Source organism: Notolepis coatsorum, assembly GCF_963971535.1.
Source record: "Notolepis coatsorum genome assembly, chromosome: 1".
Classification (NCBI taxonomy): domain Eukaryota; kingdom Metazoa; phylum Chordata; class Actinopteri; order Aulopiformes; family Paralepididae; genus Notolepis; species Notolepis coatsorum.
The window spans coordinates 133,347,622-133,368,935 of NC_140165.1; the positions used below are offsets into that span (position 1 = coordinate 133,347,622).

At 43.3% G+C, this 21,314-nt stretch overlaps 1 protein-coding gene across 1 annotated transcript in view; it reads left to right on the top strand.

Moving 5' to 3' along the window:
• LOC311243100 (excitatory amino acid transporter 1-like) overlaps positions 1-16,049 on the top strand; it is a 43,117-nt gene extending 27,068 nt beyond the window's left edge. Inside the window, exons 4-10 of the mRNA XM_084332184.1 lie at positions 4,696-4,903; positions 7,118-7,160; positions 8,012-8,280; positions 8,709-8,942; positions 9,720-9,914; positions 10,399-10,533; positions 13,204-16,049. Coding sequence (XP_084188310.1) covers positions 4,696-4,903; positions 7,118-7,160; positions 8,012-8,280; positions 8,709-8,942; positions 9,720-9,914; positions 10,399-10,533; positions 13,204-13,411 — 1,292 coding nt within the window. The 3' untranslated portion in view covers positions 13,412-16,049. The remainder of the gene's footprint in view (positions 1-4,695; positions 4,904-7,117; positions 7,161-8,011; positions 8,281-8,708; positions 8,943-9,719; positions 9,915-10,398; positions 10,534-13,203) is intronic.
• Positions 16,050-21,314: the final 5,265 nt, after the last annotated feature.

The following is a 21,314-nucleotide window of genomic DNA, read 5'->3' on the forward strand; positions in this document are numbered from 1 at the left end:
TGTGTTCAAAAGGTGTAACTTCATACTGAATGTATTTCAACGGTCAATGATGGAAATGTATTCAAATAAATACTTGTCGTTGACCTAGAAAATATTCCAAGTCCTTGGCTTGCTGTCAGCCTATGTGCAACATCTCATCCAAATCAACCTGGAGTTTGCAAGATTAGCTGTGGACAGAGACACACACACACACATACAAGCAACATGATCTCCCCCCAGGCTTCCACCTGGTGGAGATCATTATAACCTTTCATTAAAAAATCATTGGCTTCCGCAGAATCATTTGGAACCCATTTTTCCTCACGATCAAACTTTGAGTTACCCAGTTTATGAATAATACTTTATTTAGTTACAGAGATGATATGCCAAAGCAAAGACTGCTATAACTAACATAATATGCATATAATAGTATGTTTCTCTTCATTGTATCTGCTGGACAACACTAAAGCTAAAAGTGGTATAATGTGTGTCCTTGGTCTTTGGGTTCAACATGTGCTACAGTTTCCTCTTGTTGTTTATTTCAAACATAGTGACCAAATGGTGACAGCCAGCATTCAGACTCAGTTAGTTTGGATCTTCTGGTGACCTTCTCAAACCCTTTTTTAGACCTAGGCAAGCGGTTGCTTTTATTTAGTTTTTTGTTGCCATGATGGAATTCTCCAGGTTAGGACTGACAGTTGCACTATAGAGTAGACCTACAGTACATCTCTGTCAGCAGTCTGTGTTCAGACCATGTGACCATTTCCCCTTTGTTGTGTCTGAAAAAAGAACATTGCAATTTGAAATAGTGACAGCTGGCTTTCAAATGAAAATATACGGTACACTGTAGTAACAGTCAGAGACAGTATTTCAACACATTGATTTGTGTTTTATCTCTGTCCTTTACTCAAGTTCAAGTTTCTTTATTAGTTGTCATACAGAAGTACAGAATACTTTTATACAAAATGCTTCTTTCTGTTACGCTCCAGAGACTGTGCTAGACAAAAATAGATAAGTATAAAATAAAATAAGTATAGCAAGTATAAAATAGAAGTCACGTACGTAGACACAAGTGTTCAGTATGTACATATGTACAATGTTCAATGCAGAGTAGAAGTAACTGAGTTACCATACAATATACTAATATACAATCTACTATACAGTGCAAAGCAGAAATGGGATGAGGTACAATTTAGGTACAATTTACAGTAAGGTGTAATGAGGTATGGGTTGTAGTGCAAATTCTTTACCAATAAATATAAAGTGTGTTTAGGTGTTCTAAAGTGTGTAAAGTGGGTGCTGCAGTGAGTTGTTTGTTTAAAGTGAGTGTGTGCGTGTGGATGTGTGTGCTGTGAGTGCATTTGATGGTTGTTACATAGTGTTATTGTTCGTTGAGCATCCTGATGGCCTGGGGATAGAAGCTTCTTCTGAGTCTTTCTGTGCTCGCCATGAGACGCCGGTCTCTCTCTCTCTCTCTCTCTCTCTCTCTCTCTCTCTCTCTCTCTCTCTCTCTCTCTCTCTCTCTCTCTCTCTCTCTCTCTCTCTCTCTCTCTCTCTCTCTCTCTGTCTCAGTATTTATGTGTGTGTCCGCGGGTTTTCAACACAAGTATGTATTAGTGAATGTGTATTCATGCAAATGTGTATGTGTGCATGCGTGTGTGCCTATTTACAGTATATAGAGAAGGTGTACAGTAGACCTCCCCCAGGGTGCTATAGGTGTAGCTTTCCCACCAGGAAAGGTCAGACACAGATAGTGTTTCTCCCTCCGAGCCCGCTCTCCTTTGTCACATTAGAGAGATGGACAGATAATAAAAACATGTCTATTCACGTTGGCAGTGAGGCCAAATATTTGCTACACCTTTTCCCAGGCTAAATCTGAGGTCATTGGTGGAGAGGTGGAGTGGGGGTAGGCCGTGTGTGGAACAAAACAGTTTTTGCATATCTGACACTGAAGTTATTACTAAAGAATACCCATAATGCATTCATTTTCTCTCCACAGCTGTAAACATTAGTAATTATCAGTAAAAGAAAAACAGCAACAACAAAATTCATATTTTGCATTTATCAAAATTTTCATTGATTGAATTAATGGATTTCAACATTTTCATTGATTGATTAAATTAATGAATGTTAAAAATTACTGAATAGAAATGAGGAAATGAAAGAATGAATGAATAAGTAGTTCCAGTGATTCAGTGATTGGCAGCTGATCTCACCATACAGACGTTCCAGATTCTACATATTTGCAGCAATGTTGCTGTACTGTTGCTTTGCCCACAAGAGGAACTGGTACTTATGTGATTTTATGTTTGTAATATCTATCCCGGGTATGGTAGGTATAGTCCATATGCATAACTCTCCTGGTGAGATGGGGGTGAATGCAGAGTTGGTAGCAGAAGCAGACTTTGTGATGGAGGAATTGTTGTGCTAAAAATCTACTGCAGGATATGCAGGACGGAGGAATTGTTTAGAAAATCCTGCAGTACTAATGCAAGGTTTGGATGGTGATGAAGGAATGGTGGGGGGAAATTCTGCAGTACAAGGACATGCACAGAAATGTTTGGGGCAGGTGCTCAACGCAAAAGAAAGGGCACCTCAAATGTGCATGAGTGATTTGAAAACATTTAATGTGTTTTACTATACTGTATGGCACTGTATGAATGAATTACTTTATTTGACTATATATAAAATAACATGTGAGAGAAGCACAGTCTGGAAATACTGCCAAGGATAGACACAAAAAAGCTCAGAGCTTTTTTCCATTGTGGTCCTCTTAATCGGCCTCTCTCTCTCTCTCTCTCTCTCTCTCTCTCTCTCTCTCTCTCTCTCTCTCTCTCTCTCTCTCCCTTACTTTCCTTTGCAACTTGTCTTGTAGTATTGAGCCCTCAATGTCTAAATTATGATCAAAAGTAGGAGAAAAGACAACAGACCACGTGTGAGTTGCTTAAAGGGGAACTATCTTACTATTTCTTCTCTATTTGGGCAATTTTACACAATTCCTGTGAGTCTATGGAACACATCTGTAAGTTATTTTTCAAAAAAAAAATCATTGTTTTGTATTTCTAATCAAGTACTCTACAACAGCATTTTTCCACTTCAAGATTTTAAGCTGTTTGTGTGACAGACCCCCACCTGTAGCTCCGCGGCTCCGCCCATACTACTCTACTAACGTCAAAGTGAACCTAATACACAAACAAATATGGCTCAAGCATACGTTTTCGAATACAATACAATCCACAAAGGGATGACACCGAAGCAGGTACCATGCCATACGATTTTGGGTATAGAGAAAACAAATGACAGGAAGAATAAGATTGCTCTCTCACTCCGTCTAACACACACACACACACACACACACACACAGTGCTTGTACTAACGACGTTAGTAACGTTAGATTTTCTTGGCGCAAGAAACAGAGCTAAGATAACCCCCCCCCCCCCCCAAACACACACAAGGAACATAATCATTCATTCGCAATACACACAAGTAGGTCTACAACGAAGCACAGAGCTAAGATAACGTTAGCTAAGCTTGCTCTCTCACTCCGTCTAACACACACACACACACACACACACACACACACACACACACACACACACACACACACACACACACACGCTATTTTCTTTAATAGGACTGAGAACGAGTGAGAGAGAGAGCACTTTTAAAATGGCACTTTCTCTCAAGGAGGCAAGGGAGAGAGAGAGTGGAGGGGTGTGACCAATTGGCCACATACCATGTCTGCCTCATAGTAACTCATCACACTGACTAACTCACGTTAACTGTCGAGTGCCTGTGATGCATGCGTATGCACACAATACGCTTTTACTTTCACATTAGCAGGAGACCAGGGGGGGGAGGGGGGGGTTGTAGAGGGAATCGCCCCGGCCGGGATTTTTTTATTCAATCAATATATCTGTTTGGAGGGAGGCTGGGTAGTGCAGTGGACTAAGCGCTCGCCTACCACAGCAGAGACTCTGGGATCGAATCCAGCTGTCAGCGGTACCTCCGGCTTGGTCAGTCGTCCCTACTAACACAATTGGCAGTGTTAGCGGGTGGGAAGCCGGTGGGGTATGTGTCCTGGTCGTTGTAAACAGCGACTCCTACTGGTCGGTCGGGGCGCCTGTTCAGCAGGGAAGGGATCTGGGGTAGATAGTGTGATCCTCCCACGCGTTACACTCCCCCAGTGAGAGTCCTCGCTGTCAGGTGAAAAGAAGTGGCTGGCTGACTCCACATGTATTGGAGGATGGCATGTGGTAGTCTTCTCCCTCCCCAGGCCGACAGTAGGGGGCAAAAGCGTGCAACGACCAGGAAGGGAATTGACATAACGACTAAATTGGGATGGGAGAAAAATACGAAAAAATAGGGGGAGAAAAAATAGATAAAAAAAATATATATATCTGTTCGGCAGAGCAGGCTGTGCGCAAACAGCCTGAAAGAGAGAGAGAGAGAGAGAGAGAGAGAGAGAGAGAGAGAGAGAGAGAGAGAGAGAGAGAGAGAGAGAGAGAGAGAGAGAGAGAGAGAGAGAGAGAGAGAGAAAGGGCACTTTCTCTCAAGGAGGCAAAATGGAAGGTGCTCAAGCACCCTTTGAGGTCTATGTATGAACGTGCCTGCTGCAGTAGTAATGCAGGATATGAGGGATGTTTGGTGGAGGAACTATCTGGGGGAAAATTCTGCGGTTGTAATGGCCTGTCTGTCCCTTTATCTCGCCTCCAGGTATGGCAGCTCTGGACAGCCGTGCGTCTGGCAAGATGGGGATGAGGGCGGTGGTCTACTACACCACCACCACCGTCATCGCCGTGTTCATCGGAATCGTCATGGTGCTCATCATACATCCTGGGAAAGGCTCTAAGGAAGAGTTTGGCAGACAGCAGAAGTTAGAGACTAAGATTAGCCCTGCTGATGCCTTCCTGGACCTCATCAGGTATGCGCACACACACACACACACACACACACACACACACACACACACACACACACACACACACACACACACACACACACACACACACACACACACACACACACACACACACACACACACACACACACACACACATTAGGGTGTGACTACATAAATTTTTTCAAGTAGACAGAAAGACAAAATTGTTGCAAATACAACGCCCATTATTATTACCACACTTTGACACACAGGCAAGCACACATAGCGTCAACCAGTCAGCCCACATACATAAACACTCTCTCTCTCCTTCTCTCTCTCTCTCTCTCTCTCTCTCTCTCTCTCTCTCTCTCTCTCTCTCTCTCTCTCTCTCTCTCTCTCTCTCTCTCTCTCTCTCACACAAACACAACATTCTATCCTGTCCTAGTAGAGTATAAATAGGATCCTGTACTAGTGTAGCAGGGTGGATTATCCCTGCTTTATGGGAGTGGATGTACACGGCCACCTGGTAGTGGGAACGCAGCAGAGCTGGGTCCGGCTGAGTCCCCGACTGTAGGCCAGGAGTATTGGAGTGGAGGTTTAGCAGAGGGAGTGGATGGGGCCTAGGATTCACTAACCTAGGGGTGGTGCGCTGGTCCTTTTTGCCCTCCAGGGCGATTAGCAGTAGCTCCCCACACACCCACACTTCCCCCAATACTTCCTGTGCCCTCCCACACCCGATGGCAGTAATGATGGATGATATACTTTCTCCCCAAAGCAGTACCCTTCCTGATTGGCAAGTAGAGACCTGTCCCAATGAGGCATAGGCAGGGGGTGGGAAAAGGGTTAAACAATAATGAACATTACCGGAAAAGAAAGGGTTAGACAGAATGCACATTAACAGACCGCACACAAGTGTTCCCATTTAACTCTCTTTTACTGAAAGTCTTATTCTTTTGACATGTATTTACACAAGAATCAAAGCTCTTTCCACACTGGGCACCTAGTGCTCTCGCTCTACGGTAATGACTAAAGTTCTTCCACACTGGGCAAGACACAGTAATAAAACCCGTCCCTTTAAGGGTTTAGATACTTGTTTGTTTCCCCGTAGGTGGGGAGAGAGTGGAGGAAGAGGGAGAGGGATACAGGAGCTATTCAATGGGAATTTTATAAAAGAACACACGTTATCACACCACATTCAACCAAAAGACAGTGGGTCCACGTTGAAAAAAAAAGTCCTATCTATAGCCGGCTTCCCCAAAATAATAAATGTCGGGGCGCCCCTAATCACTGCTACCAGTGTCAGTTCAAAGTACTGCTTCTCTTCGCTCTTAAAGGACCCGCGCCGCACAAAGAGAATGTCTACCGATAAAGTTCCAGCACTCGGAGCGCTCACTGTAACTGGCTTGAGTGTACTTAACCAAGGGCGGGCCTGCTCCCACCACCGAACGTCCATGTGGTGAGATGGCCGTCGAGAGGTCCCGTGATAGCAGGCGGCGGGGCTGGGTAGACGTTAGGCAGGTGACTGCTGGAGGGTAACGGCTCGGAGGGGCTGGAGGTGCGTGCAGTGCAGTGACGTCCGCTGCTGGGCTGAAGGGGTGGGGTGACACGCGGACTAAACTGTGGTGCTAGCCTAACTGAAGCTAAGCTGTGGGTCGGGACGACCCCCTGTCATGACGCCTATACTTTAGCTAAAACGCAACGTGTGCAATATCTACCACACTCTTCGGCAGTAGCTCGTCTGCTTCTTCGTTCATGTCTCTTTAGCATTAACTGAAAGCTAAGCTATCGCATATTCCATTACTAACCCGCCTCGTAACTGGGTTTATATCTCGCATGCTTGATGTCCGGAGCTCCAGCTCCAAGCGACCTCTTCCTTCTCTGGAAAACGATGACCACGCCCTGAGCCCATCCTTCTTCACCTGTGTCCCCCTGCCCAACGTCGCCACCAGCTCCCCCTGGCGGTACCTGTATCATGTCCCACTATGAAGTGTCAATGTTAGGATAGGGAGGATCAAGAGAGGTCAGCAACGTCATCGCGAACACAGAGAATGCAAGGCATTAACGTTAGACACATTGAATTATTGTTAGACATATTCAGGTGCCTAAACTATGAAAATGTCATTATCTGTGAAAGGAGACATGTATGTGTACAGTCTGCCACCTGCTTAGCCCTCTCTTAGCCCTCTCTGCGTTGTCAGAACGCGCCCACACTGCTCAGCCATATAAATATTACATTGCTCTTTCTTTGTATTCCAGGAATATGTTCCCTCCTAACCTTGTGCAAGCCTGCACCCAACAGGTAGAAACCTCCTCTTCTTCCTCCTCCTGCTACTCCTTCTCCTACTAGCCCTCTTGCTACTCCTTCTCCGCCTAGTCCTCCTGCTACTCCCCCCCCTCCTCCTCCTCCTCCTCCTCCTCCTCCTCCTCCTCCTCCTCCTCCTCCTCCTCCTCCTCCTCCTCCTCTTCCTCTTCAGCATGCCCCTCTATAATTACAGTAATTCAAATAATTAAACTGCCAGTGCCACTTTCCCCTGGCATCACATGATTTATTAGCCAACCAGATGCCTTTCTAATTCTGCCACCCCCACTTCCTCTTTCTAACAGCTTGTGTGTCTCAGACTGTCTGGCAGGATGGTGAACTGAATGGTTCCCGTGATGGTTTTACAGGAACTAGAAACTACAATGACCATCAATTGACCTATCTCAAACCCGCCTTCTTTTATTGATCCTCCCATCACAACTGTTGAAGGATCAATAAAAGAGGTCAATTTCATTCACCTACTATGGTACCATATTATCAACTACTGCTTATTATTGCACATGGTATGAACTATAGCCACGAAGAGTTATCTATCTTGGGAAATAAATAAAGAATGAATGAAAATGAAAAGAAGAAAATGTTTCTCAATATAAAATGATTACATTTTATTAAATTAAAATGATAATATTTTGTGACCAAAGGTTTTAGTAATAACTTATAACATACATATATTCATAGCCAGTTTTATTTTCAAATCTTTCAAATGGTGGAACATCTCGCTTTTAGTAACAAGCTCTTCATGTGCATAATGGATGTCTCACCTTATTCTCTTAATCCTCGTCATTATTTTCTCACTCATCTCTCGACATCTCTACGACCTCCCCTTATAGTTCAAGACGCAGTACGGCAAGCGAGTGGTCCACGTCACGGTGACGGTGAACGACACGCTGTTCACACTGAATGGAAGCCAGGAGCTCAGCAGGGAGGAGGTGATCCCGGTGCCGGGCACGGTGGCCGGCGTGAACGCTCTGGGCCTGGTGGTGTTCTCCATGTGCTTCGGTCTGATCATAGGAAGCATGAAGGAGCAGGGACAACCACTCAGGGACTTCTTTGACTGTCTCAATGAAGCCATCATGAGGCTGGTGGCTATTATCATGTGGTGAGTAGGAGGAGGAGGGAGACGCTAGAAGGTGGATGGATGGATGGATGGATGGATGAGAGAGCAGTGGTGGCTACTCATGGTCTTCTTCGACTGTTTTAATGAATTAATGAAGCCATCATGAGGCCCGTGGCTATAATGGGGTGGGAGGGAGGGATGAGGGATAGATGAAAGGAAGGCAGGATGGATGGATGGATGGATGGATGAATGGATGAATTGGTGGTTATTCAGTGAGTAAGTGACCTACTGACTCACTGACTGATTGATTGATTGATTGACTGACTCACTGACTGAATAAATTAATGGCTAAACTTTTAAAGAGTGAGTGAATGAATGAACGAGTGAGTGAGTGCTTGGAATTTTAAACACAGTATATTGCTGAACCCCCCCCCCCCCCCCCCCCTTTCCATCTTCTTCCTCCTCCTCAGGTACGCCCCTATTGGTATCCTGTTCCTGATTGCTGGTAAGATCGTGGAGATGGATGACATCACTTCTATGGGCAGTCAGTTGGCCATGTACACAGTGACAGTCATCATCGGGCTGTCAATCCATGCCTTCTTCGTCCTGCCGACGCTCTACTTCGTCATCACCAAGAAGAACCCCTTTCCTTTCATCGCAGGCCTGCTGCAGGCGCTCATCACTGCCCTCGGGACGTCGTCCAGGTATGGAGGCACCACGACGCCAACACAATGTTAAATGTCCCACAATCTATAACAGTTTAGATGCCGCATTTGACCTAATTTCCCCCTTAACCCTTTCACTGCCGCACTACCAAATGGTTAACCCTTTCACTGCGACACTACACAGAATGTTAACCCTTTCACTGTCACACAACATCAGGTTAACCCTTTGGCTGCCACACTACAGAAGGTTAACCCTTTACTACCACACTACCGACGGTTACCGTCGGTAGTGTGATAGTAAAGGGTTAACCTTCTGTAGTGTGGCAGTGAAAGGGTTAAGTTTCTTTTTGGTAGTTTCAAAGGTCAGAAAACAACTGTACCTGAGATTAATTTCATTTTCGGAAATGCCTGGCTCATTCTGTTGTGTCATTTGAGGTATAATTTGAATGATGATATGTCTATATTCATTCAATGCTATTGGTTAATTTAGGCACATTCAAACCTATGACCGCCACCAAACATGGGAGAAATATTTTTTAAGTTAATGTTAGGCCCTTATTATCCACTTTACCTGTTAGCTAGTATATCATTGAAAACCATGAAATCGCTACTTACATTTAAATGTGGGAATTATTGTCTAGATGTGACTTTGCTAATCATGTTGCAAAGTCTATACAGGTATAGACAAAGTTGAATCTAGCTAGTATCAATCTAGCTTGTTGATTACTCTGATAGCTAATAATAGTCACAACCATGCATGTTATTAAGGTCTTACTGAGGTTTTGAGATATTCCTGTTCTCACCACTCCTTCTTAGTTCTGCCACGTTGCCCATCACCTTTAAGTGCCTGGAGGAAAATAACAAGGTGGACAAACGTGTGACCCGTTTTGTTCTGCCCGTTGGTGCTACCATCAACATGGATGGCACAGCCCTGTATGAAGCCTTGGCAGCCATCTTCATTGCCCAGGTCAACAACATGGACTTGAACTTTGGAGAGATCTTGACCATAAGGTATGTAATAGTTACAACCTCCATGTAGGCTACTTAAACATTTTCTTTACCCAAACGTTTAGTAATAGCATCATTACATTGTAATTTGGGGAGTAATTTGGGAGGTTTTATTTTATTTGATCTCAAAACCATACAAAGTATTTTATGGGAGAGACCCTTATGCAAAGAGAGTGAATTCCTTTCTCTGATGTGCAGTAAAGAAGAATTACACTGTAAGGATTTTTGACAATTGACCTATCAAATAAATTGCATGTGTGTGTATCTGTGTGTGCCGCCCCTCGCATGTGTGTGGCACTGCGTGACGACATTGTCAATGTGTGCAATGAATAAAGACTTCTTCAAAGTCCAGTTTAATCTTAATCTTAATTTAAAAAATCTTTATCAAACCGAAGAGTGGCGGTTTTAGAGCTGAGGTCCAATCAGATGTGTCCAAGGATTGTTTGAGTTGTTTCTACGTCTGTTTTCCTCGGCTCCTCCCCTCTAGCATCACGGCCACGGCAGCCAGTATCGGAGCTGCAGGAATCCCGCAGGCTGGACTCGTCACCATGGTGATAGTGCTGACATCTGTAGGCCTGCCCACAGATGACGTCTCACTTATCATCGCTGTTGATTGGTTACTGTAAGTACTCTGTTCTTTATTACATTGAACATTTAAATGTGAAAATCCTGCTTTTTATGGAATCATTTTATCTTGTGGGTTTTGTGCTGTGGTGGTTTGCACATGGATTTGCAGATGTGAAAAGCTAGGGTGGATATCATAGTTTGCAATAGAACTTGTAGCAGGGTGGATTATCCCTGCTTTATGAGAGTGGATGTACACGGCCACCTGGTAGTGGGAACACAGCAGAGCTGGGTCCAGCTGGGTCCCCGACTGTAGGCCAGGAATGTTGAAGTGGAGGTCGAGCAGCGGGAGTGGATGGGGCCTAGGATTCACGAACCTAGGAATGGTGCGCTGGTCCTTCTTGCCCTCCAGGGCGATCAACAGCAGCTCCCCACACACCCACACTTCCCCCAATACTTCCTGGGCCCTCCCACACCCGATGACAGTAAAGATGGATGATATATTCGCTCCCAAAAGCAGTACCCTTCCCGAATGATGAGTGGAGAGACCTTTCACAATGAACTATAGGCAGGGGGTGGGGAAAGGGTTAAATTGTAATAAACATTACCCGGAAGGAAAGGGTTAGGTAAGATACACATTAACAGACACGCACACAGTGGTCCCATTTACTTCTCCTTTACTTTAAGTCTGATGCACGTTACAACTTATCACACACCTATGAAAGTTATTTCCACACTGGGCACCTAGTGCTCTCGCTCTATACTACAGACTCAAGTTATTCCCACACTGGGCTAGACACAGTAATAACCTCTTCCCTTTAAGGGTTATCTACTGCTCCGCTTCTCCGTAGGTGGGGGAGAGAGGGGAGGAAGAGGGAGAGGGATAAAGGAGTTCAATGGGATTTTTTATAAAAGAACACACGTTATTATTACACTCAACCAAAATGACAGTGGGCCCACGTTACAAATAAAAGTCCTATCTATAGCCGGCTTTTCCCCAAAATAATAAATGGTCGGGGCGCCCCTAGACACTGTTATCAGCGTCAGTTCAAATCACTGTTTTCGCTTCGCCCTTAGAGAGCCCGCGCCGCCCAGTGGCGAATGTCTACCGATAAAGCTTCAGCACTCGGAGCGCTTGCTGTACTTATCCAAATGGCGGACCCGCTCCCACCACCAACCATCCGTGTGGTGAGATGGCCGTCCAGAGGTCCCGTGATAGCAGGCAGCCGGGCTGGGTAGACGTTGGGCAGGTGACTGCTGGGGCAACGGCTCGGAGGGGTTGGAGGAGCGTGCAGTGTAGTGACGTCCGCTGCTGGGCTGAAGGGGTGGGGCAACACGCGGGCTAAAACTGGGCCCTAGGCCTAACTGAAGCTAAGCTGTCGGCTACGGCGACCCCCTGTCTCGACGCCTATACTTCAGCTAAAACGCAATGTGGGCAATATCTACCACACTCTTCGGTAGTAGCTCGTCTACTTCTTAGTTCACAATGTCTCTTCCGCATTAACTAAAAGCTAAGCTATTCACTCATTACTAACCCGCTTCGTAACTGGGTTTATATCTCGCGTGCTGATCTCCGGAGCTCCAGCTCCGTGCGTCTTCTTCCCTCCGTGGAAAACGCTGAAGAGGAAGTGCCTCCGTCGGCGCTGCGCCCTGAGCCCATCCTTCTTCACCTGTATCTCCCTGCCCAACGTCGTCACCAGCTCCCCCTGGTGGCACCTGTATCCTGTCCCACTATGAAGTGTCAATGTTAGGATAGGAAGGATCAAAGAGAGGTAGCAAGTTAAGTGTCAATGTTAGGGTAGGGAGGATCAAGAGCGGTCAGCCGGTTACACAACGTCCTCGCGGGAATGCAAGGAATTAGCGTTAGACACATTGAATTATTGTCAGATATATTCAGGTGTCTTCACACTCATAAACTATCACCAATCCTTAATATTGTCATGGAAACATGTATCTGTTAGAACACATTATGTTTGGGACCTGTTGTTCCATTATGCCATTCACATTACATCTTTCATTTGACCATTTGTGAAAGGGCTTTCTAGTAATTCCACGGTATGAGTTTAATTAAATCCTGGCCAAGAGTTTTGGGGATGTAGCCAAGCCAGTGTACAGTACGTGCTTAGATTGAGTTCTATCCACACTCCCCTCACATTCCATGTTCCTCGGTCCATCTGTTTTTGATTCTATTGAAATATACCCTGAGCATGCTGTATGGTCCATTCATTGTGGGAACATATTATATAATGATTCTGTTTGCATAGTTTTGTAAATAAGCCTCCACATGGTTTGAGTTGGTGAAGCCTACTTTGAAAATGGCAAACATCTCTTCCTTTGCCCTCTTAATAGGTTGAATAATTCAGCATTGTGTTTAAGAACACAGGACAGCATGAGCAGAAAATTGGAGGGTTGTTTAAATGTATGTGAACACGAGAGAAACACCCAGACAGAATGTAGTTAGAATCTTCTTCCACAACTGTGCTGCAATTTTTTTAAAGGATCCTAAAATATAAACCTATTTTTCTCTCCTCCCATCCCATGCCTTATTTTCCTCTCCATTCACTTGTATCCTCTCCTCTCTTCTCCTCCTGTCCTCCCCTTCACCTGTACCCCCTCGTACCTCCTCACCTCCCTCCTCTTGCCATTTCCTTACTTGTTGGTCTTCATCTTTTCCTCTCCTCCCGTCTCCTCCGTCCTGTCTCGTCTCGTCTCCTCTCTTCTCCCCCAGGGACCGGTTGCGCACCACCACCAATGTGCTGGGAGACTCCATCGGCGCAGGCATAGTGGAGCACCTGTCTCGCCACGAGCTGGGAAAAATGGACCCAGAGGTGGGCAACTCGGTGGTGGAGGAGACGGAGAAGAAGCCCTACCAGCTCATCAGCCAGGAGAACGAGTATGAGAACGAAAAGCCTGCCGACAGCGAGACCAAGATGTAGGAGGAGCGGAAGACGTTCTCGGTGGCTGTATACATCCTTAGGGAATATGTGCTGGATTGAACTATTACACAGGACAACTCTATATTACAGTTGTTACAGCATGTACCTTCTGACTAGGTGGGAAGACTTGTGTATATTGGTTCTTGGTGTCACTGCTCGATCTTCTCGCCTGCCTGATTTTCTCACTCCTTCAGAGTTTACTGAGCCACGTCAGGCCAGGGGATATGGCTGCTCTTCCAGTACCTGAGTAGAATAAACACCCATGCCTATACCAGAGACTGAATTAACTCCATACCAAGACTGACAGTGGGCATTATTACCCTAAGTTCCTGTACAGGTAGAGCAGCTGGAAGAATCAGGCAGGGTAAGAAGATCCGGTAGTGTAACTAGCTTGAATGTAGTATAGGAGTAATGTGAAAGGTACAACTACCGATATAGAATGTTCCAGAACCCTTCCTAATTCGAAGAAGACCCAAAATCGTTCTCTGTTTTTCTATGGGTGTGTGCTGTGCTACTAGTTAGGCGCACACTTGTCTGTCTACCTTAGTTGTTTACCATTGAGAATGAACTACTCTACAAGCCTGGTGGCATCTGGTCTGTCTGTGTGCTATAACCAGCTCCTGTCACCACAGTTATAAAGTATACCCCCAGGCAGCCCCCAATTAGGAGCAAGTACTACTGATAAAAACGTTTATTATTGTTTTTATTTTTATTTTAAGCTTTGTTCGAACCTATTTGTGCGCAACCAAATTGTTTACTGCCAAAACGAAGGTAACACGCCAAAACAGGGTATAGTGCTACAAAAAAACAGCCAGGGAGCTTGTCTCATCTTATCTATGACCTTTTAGGTTTTTAGATTAAGATACTGATATCATGTGGGTTTCAATATTGATGTTGTGATAAACATGATAATTATAGCAATACTGTGATAATAATAATGTGTGGTAGTAAATATGAGAGGGTTGTATAGATTGCCTTGACAGTAACTGAAAGGTTGGATATAACACAGACTGCGGTGACCATTATAGGCTAACTTCTTCAGGGGGAAGAAGGGCTCTTCTGTCTCTGTACAGACATTAGTCGCTTTATTGTGGATGTGTTTTCTATTTGATTTGGCGTTTTTTTTTATACATATATGAATGAATGAATGAAAAGTTTATTTCTCCATATTCCTCCAAACAAATCACGGTATCTAGCTCCGTCAAACAGAACAATCATAACAAAAAAAAATTTTAATTAAAAAACAATTAAAAAAACATTCAAATATATATATATACATTGACAGAATGATGTCTAAATATCTTGAAGCAGTCAGAGATCTTTTCTTGTCATTGTTGTTTGAGTCAGTAAGTACTATCATCAGGCCAAAAAAAGTGTCTTACTACAAAGTTGGTCTATGCTTTTAACTCTCAGTGTCACATTGGGGCTGACTGTTTAATCACTCAAATATACTGTGTTCCTCATGCCAATCATTAGAGCTGGTAAACCAAAATAGGTAAGCCAAGTATTTTCCTAATTGAAAACTGCTTAGTGTTGAAAGGTTTGTGTTATTTACGGCCTACATTGTATGGTCAAACTAAAAGAAAAGTCTGTACTGGTATGTCAATGCTTTTTTTCGGACAGATTGCCACTAAGATCATGATTTTTAGTGATCGTCAAGTCTAATGACTGAGAAAAATTTCTCATCTATGAGAAACATTGTCAAAGGGACAACTTGTACATAGATGGTAGGACTTCATGGTGCTATGTACTTTGTTTTAATATCGTCTATCTTCTATTTTAATATCTTCTATTTGTTCAACAACCTTCACTTGCAGTGATGAGATAAGCATTTCACATAATCATCATTTGACAAAGAAAAGCACAAGAATTGTGATCCAGAATGTCATAACGTTGGCAAATGAAAACACTGCAGGTTGTAAAGATATTACATGTCAGTACTGTGTGAGTGAGAAGATAATGTTGATGACAAAGTCTCACACCTAATAACATGCCATGAAATTCAATATGAAACATTATTTTAGTTAGCTCAATATTTTATAGTTTCTTATAGTTCCCTTTCATTTCAACATTCGCTTTACTTATAATTTAGCAAACATTTTGTTTTAACTAGTTTTTTTTACATTTATTTAAACATTTTTAATGATTGGGCAATAAAGATTTTTCAAATGTAGTTTTTAGATTTGATTATGCTGATTTGTATGTAATGAACTTGATATCATTACCTCCCCATATTCTTTTCGCAGCTCTGATTTTTAAGAGCTTTTCCTAGTTGAACTAATACATTTCAAAGGTAACATTCTCTCTCGTGTAAAGAAGAAAATAGAAATATCTCTGTATAGTAAGCTCTTTTGAATATACTGTATTTGTATAGAGGTATGTAGATATCGGTGTACATTAATTGTAGATATAAAGTGTAAAATGAAGATGCTGCAAAACTTGAGAACCAAACTAACCATCATCGTGCCAGTTCCTTTTACAAAATACAATATTGGCTGGTTTAAAGGACCAACACATACAGTATATATTACAAAACAGTTGATAAAATGTGATAGTTGCCATGTTTACAATTGCTGGTGTCTTTCTTGACATGATTGTTTCTTTCATGAATACGTGTACACAAACTGCACACACACAAACTGATTAAGAGTAGATTTTCTTTCATGTATAGATTTTTTTATGAATAAAATAAATGAAGGCAATGTGGTTATGCGCTTTTTTCCCCCCCCTTCTCCCTCTGGTCACTTACATTTCTTACTCAAGTAGGAGCATGTAGAGAAAGGCCTGTGAGGAAGACTGTAACTTAAAGGGTTGAGAAAGGCCTATGAGGAAGACTTTAAAGAGTTGAAAATGAATAGGAACTTTAGGTTTCAATTCCCACTGAGGCCGGCCATAGACAGACAGACAGACAGACAGACAGACAGACTTCAACTTCAAACTTCAACTTACTTTATTTTCCTTTCAGAACTTCATTTGTGCAGTGCAAGACAAACATAGTCACAAACTCACAATACATAGACACTCACCACTATATATAAAAAAAATAGTTAAAACTACAATAAAAAGACCACTATATAAAAAAACACCAACTACATTAAAACTACAGTACTTAAAGCATGATATATTAAAAAACATGTGGAGCAGTTCTGTATGTATATAAATAATAGTAGTACAGGTACATAGTATATGTCCATCAGGTGGAAGGGGGAGTCTAAGTAGACAGACAGACAGACACACAGACAAAGCATATAATATGCAGTATAAATATTTCTGCGGGTTAGATAGCCAGATGGGAAAACTAAACTAAGTTAACTGATAACAGCAACCACAAAAATCATGAATATTTTCTGTATTTTATTTTTTTATTATTTTTTAAACAAACACATAAACAAACATGACAACACACGATAAGATATACAAGCATTAATTGTCAGAGCACATCCAATGAGATCACATTTTAGTTAATTGTCTTATATAAGATATACCCCTAATACCTGTTATGTAAAAAACCTACACACATATGCTCCAGCTCGAACCCCCCCCTCCCGGACCCCACTTTGAGAAGTACCTCCACTATCCCTCGCACCTAACCAGACACTACCATTATAAGCTAGCTTTTATTCTCTCCACCACTTCTAACCACATTGACATTTTGGATTCATTGAGACCCAGAATTCTTGCTGTAGATATTTCTTGATAAATCACATCGAGATATGTAAGAAACCAAATTTTACGGCACATTTTTTCTGGTTGAAACCAGCGTGATGCGATCAGCTTTTTAGCTACTGTGATACCCGATAAAACCAATCTCATTAGCTGTGGATTCACTGCAAACTCAAAAACATCATTCAATAGTAATACCGAGGGGTAGTACAGGTATATTCCAAGATACAAGTTTTGATAATTGTTGGGTCACATCTTTCCAGAATGCCTTAACTGGTGGGCAGTCCCAATACATGTGCATAAATGTCCCTTCGTCCCCATTTGTACATTGGGAGCATTTGGAGTCTTGTTTAAGCCCCATTCTGCACAGTCTTATAGGAGTCAAGTATGTCCTGTGAATATAGTTAAGATTGATTTGTTGATGAATGAATATTGAATCATGAATATTTTGTGAATAATGTTATTTCCTTTTATTTCCTCAAAAGACTACTTGACTACTTTCAATTATTTACATGTGTGATGAATTTCAATGATAATATCAGCTTAAAACGTGTCATCTTTTTGTAAATGTAAATGTAAAAAGGTGAGTAAACTAAATGTTTGTAGCAGTGTTCTACTATTAACACTCCCAAAAGTACTACCTGATCTAATAGTTCATGTCAATTTTTTTTCCAACTTCTCCAAGCTGCATTGACATGAGAATTCACCCCGAGTAAGGGGGGGGGGGGGGGTGTGAAGATAAAATAGTGACAAATTGTTCTTGAACTTTTTTTTATCTGGGACCCAAAATTCACCCAAATAGCGTGCAGACTTCGTACCCAAGGCATGTCTGAATATTCAAAAATCAGTGAAGTGTCAATGCTGACATCTTGAGGCCAACAGTGATTTAATTTTCTTCCAAAGAGTAACTATGATAGCAATGTACAATAATGCTGTATTTACCATATATACATTTATTTATATATATATATATATATATATATCTGTATATACCTGCATATACTCACATTGTATATACTATGTATATATTCCATACCTACTCTTAATAGTTATACCACTGGTTAGTATGGTTTACTACCATTGTGTATTCATACTTGTACTGTATTGTAATAATACTGTACATTAACCTATGTTACAAAATGGTTCAAGCTCGCAACAAGAAGAGGGAGACACGGGCACAATTTAAGAAATAACAAAAGATGGGCGGCTAGGTGGTGCAGTGGGCAAGGCGCTCACCACCAATTCAGGAGACGCTGGGTTCGAGCCCAGCTCTCCGCATTGCTATCAGCTTGGCTGGTCGTTCATACTAATACAATTGGTAGTATTAGGGGGTGGGAAGCTGATGGGTGGCGATCGGACGTTGTGGACAGCGATTCCTACAGGTCGGTTGGTGCGCCTGCGCAGCAGAATCAGGAAGCGACGGGGGTGGCGTGCCCTCCAAACGCAGACCCCCGACGCTGAGAGATCGCGCTGTGCAGGTGAAAAGATGCGACTGCTGCTTCCTCGAGTACCAGAGGGGACACGTGATGTAAGGCTTAGTCCACATTGGAGCCGGCTTGTGGGAGGCATGGCCTAACAGCGTTCGAGACAGGGGAGGGTAGAATTGGACGATACGGAAATTTGGAAATGAAAATGGGAGAAAAAGTTGAAAAAAATAATAATAATAACAAAAGATTTATTTAACTAACTAAAAGAGCAGCCAATATATATGATTATACAACGGCATGCAAATTTCTCGATTCTGATTGGCTGAAACAGTCCATTTACACGTATGTATCTGTCACAATCCACGCTCCTGGTCCCAGGACCCGCCCACAACCGAATCACATCACTCCGCCGTGCGGATTTTTCGGAAAAACAAGATGGCGGACAATAATCTTTAACAAATGGATATGTTGATAGCGTCATAACGACTAAATATAAAGCGATTCTGTCACGGCGAATGTCTTAGTCTTTTAAACAATGTTGGATGATGTAATTGATGGGTCATGAGTCATTGTAGAACAAAATAAAAATCGTGCGAATTGATTGATTGATTAATTTGCAATTTTCTTTTCTTCCCCTTCCTTGCCAGAGCTCAATCTCTCACACTGTCTGGCTTCCAGACACACTCACTCGGTCGGTCGGTCGCTCGCACGCACGCACACACACACACACACACACACACACACACACGCACGCACGCACGCACGCACGCACGCACGCACGCACGCACGCACGCACGCACGCACGCAATAACAACCACTAACTTCATAATTAAAAACTAAAGAAAAGTTGGATGTGTTAGTTGGTTGGATGTCTTAGTTGAAAGGCAGTTGGATGTGTTAGTTGGTTGGATGCCTTAGTTGAAAGACAGTTGGATGTGTTAGTTGGTTGGATGTCTTAGTTGAAAGGCAGTTGGATGTGTTAGTTGGTTGGATGCCTTAGTTGAAAGACAGTTGGATGTGTTAGTTGGTTGGATGTCTTAGTTGAAAGACAGTTGGATGTGTTAGTTGGTTGGATGTCCTACTGAGAACAGTTGAATGCACTTCCGAGCTGCTTCCACATGGAGGCAACTTCTCTTTTTTTCTTTTTTGGGAACTACTTTTTCTGGCGGATGGTTTTTTCAATAAATCTTCAATTAATGTGTGTTTATTGTATAGCAATAAGGTTGGATGAATGTGGCAGTTGTATAAAAGCATTACACCACTTGCAGTCGTGATTTGTGAAAAATAAACCATGCCTAGGGGGGTCTAACGACCACCCCTAGGCATGGTTTATTGTTCACAAACCACTCCTGCTCGTGATGTAATGCTTAAGTATCAGTGTGTCAGCAGTGTGTGGATGAGTGTATGTGTAGCATGAATGTGTAGGTGTAAAAGCAAAGAAAAGCAACCAAAACAAATGAACCAAAATTTAACAACCAAAGAACCAAATAACCAACAACAACCAGACAAACAAAGAACCAAAAACAAAATGGGGAGTTAGCCAGAGATCAGAGGCAGCCTCTCTCTGATATCCTGCCTGGGACACCCCGGCCCAGGTGTGCCCCAATTAGCTGACGAGCCTTCCCCAGCTCTGCTCTGCCAGCCAGAGCAGAGGAAGACAACACAGTGTGGGGGAGGGTCGTCACCCCCCCCCCCCCCCCATAAGACAGGGACCCTAGGGTCACTGTTCTCAACCCAGACATCGTTATACACTCTTTAATAAAAATTACATTTCCCCCAAAAAGTGACAGCTGAACATGGGTCGCATAGACATGTCCGCCAACTCCCCATCCAGCCACTCCACCCCAGCCTCAGCAACTCTGTGCGCCAGAGAAGCCCTTTAAGAGTAGAGGGAGCCCCAGCCTCAGCAACTCCGGTGCGCCAGAGAAGCCATTTAAGAGTAGAGGGAGCCCCAGCCTCAGCAACTCCGGTGCGCGAGAGAAGCCCTTTAAGAGTAGAGGGAGCCCTAGCCCTTTTCGTGACTGCGGTTTGCAAGCCTGGGGCTTTTGTGACCGCAGTCACTTGTTTATGTGACGCGACCACTTTAGAAAATACCAACCAAGCGTGAATGTGTGGATGACGTTGTGTCAAAAACATATCAGATATGAATTTCAAAGATACCCAGCGTACAATATGGGTTTAACACAGCTTTACGGTGGGGTCTGGAAGCTCGGAGTTGCTAATAAACAGTTTAAAACATTGTTAGGAAAAAAAAGTGGTACTCACAACGAACTCTGGCAAGATGGCGTCTTCTTATTCTGCAACCTTTTTTTGGATAGGGAGCGCAGTGATTGCTGGACGCACCAGGCATGCGACAAAAAAAGTTGTATCTGATATGTTTTTGACACAACGTCATCCACACATTCACGCTTGGTTGGTATTTTCTAAAGTGGTCGCGTCACATAAACAAGTGACTGCGGTCACGAAAGGGGCTAAGGGAGCCCCAGCCTCAGCAACTCCGGTGCGCCAGAGAAGCCTTTTAAGAGAAGAGGGGTTAGTAACCGGAATGGGCAAACAGACATATTTATACACATGGGTGAAAATTTGGATTTTTATATATTTTTTTCTCTTCCTCTCTCTCCATGTTCACTCCATTCTCCTCTTTTTCCTCAGTCATCCGTTGTCTGAGCTGCTCCTCTCTGCTGCTCCTCTCTGCCACCTCCTGTATGAGCCTGGTCAACAACAGCTTGCTGCTGAGACGACCAATCTCAGTTTTTACATGCTTCTGCAGGTTATCCAGCTGTCCTTGCAGCTCAGTCAGCTTGCCCTCTGAT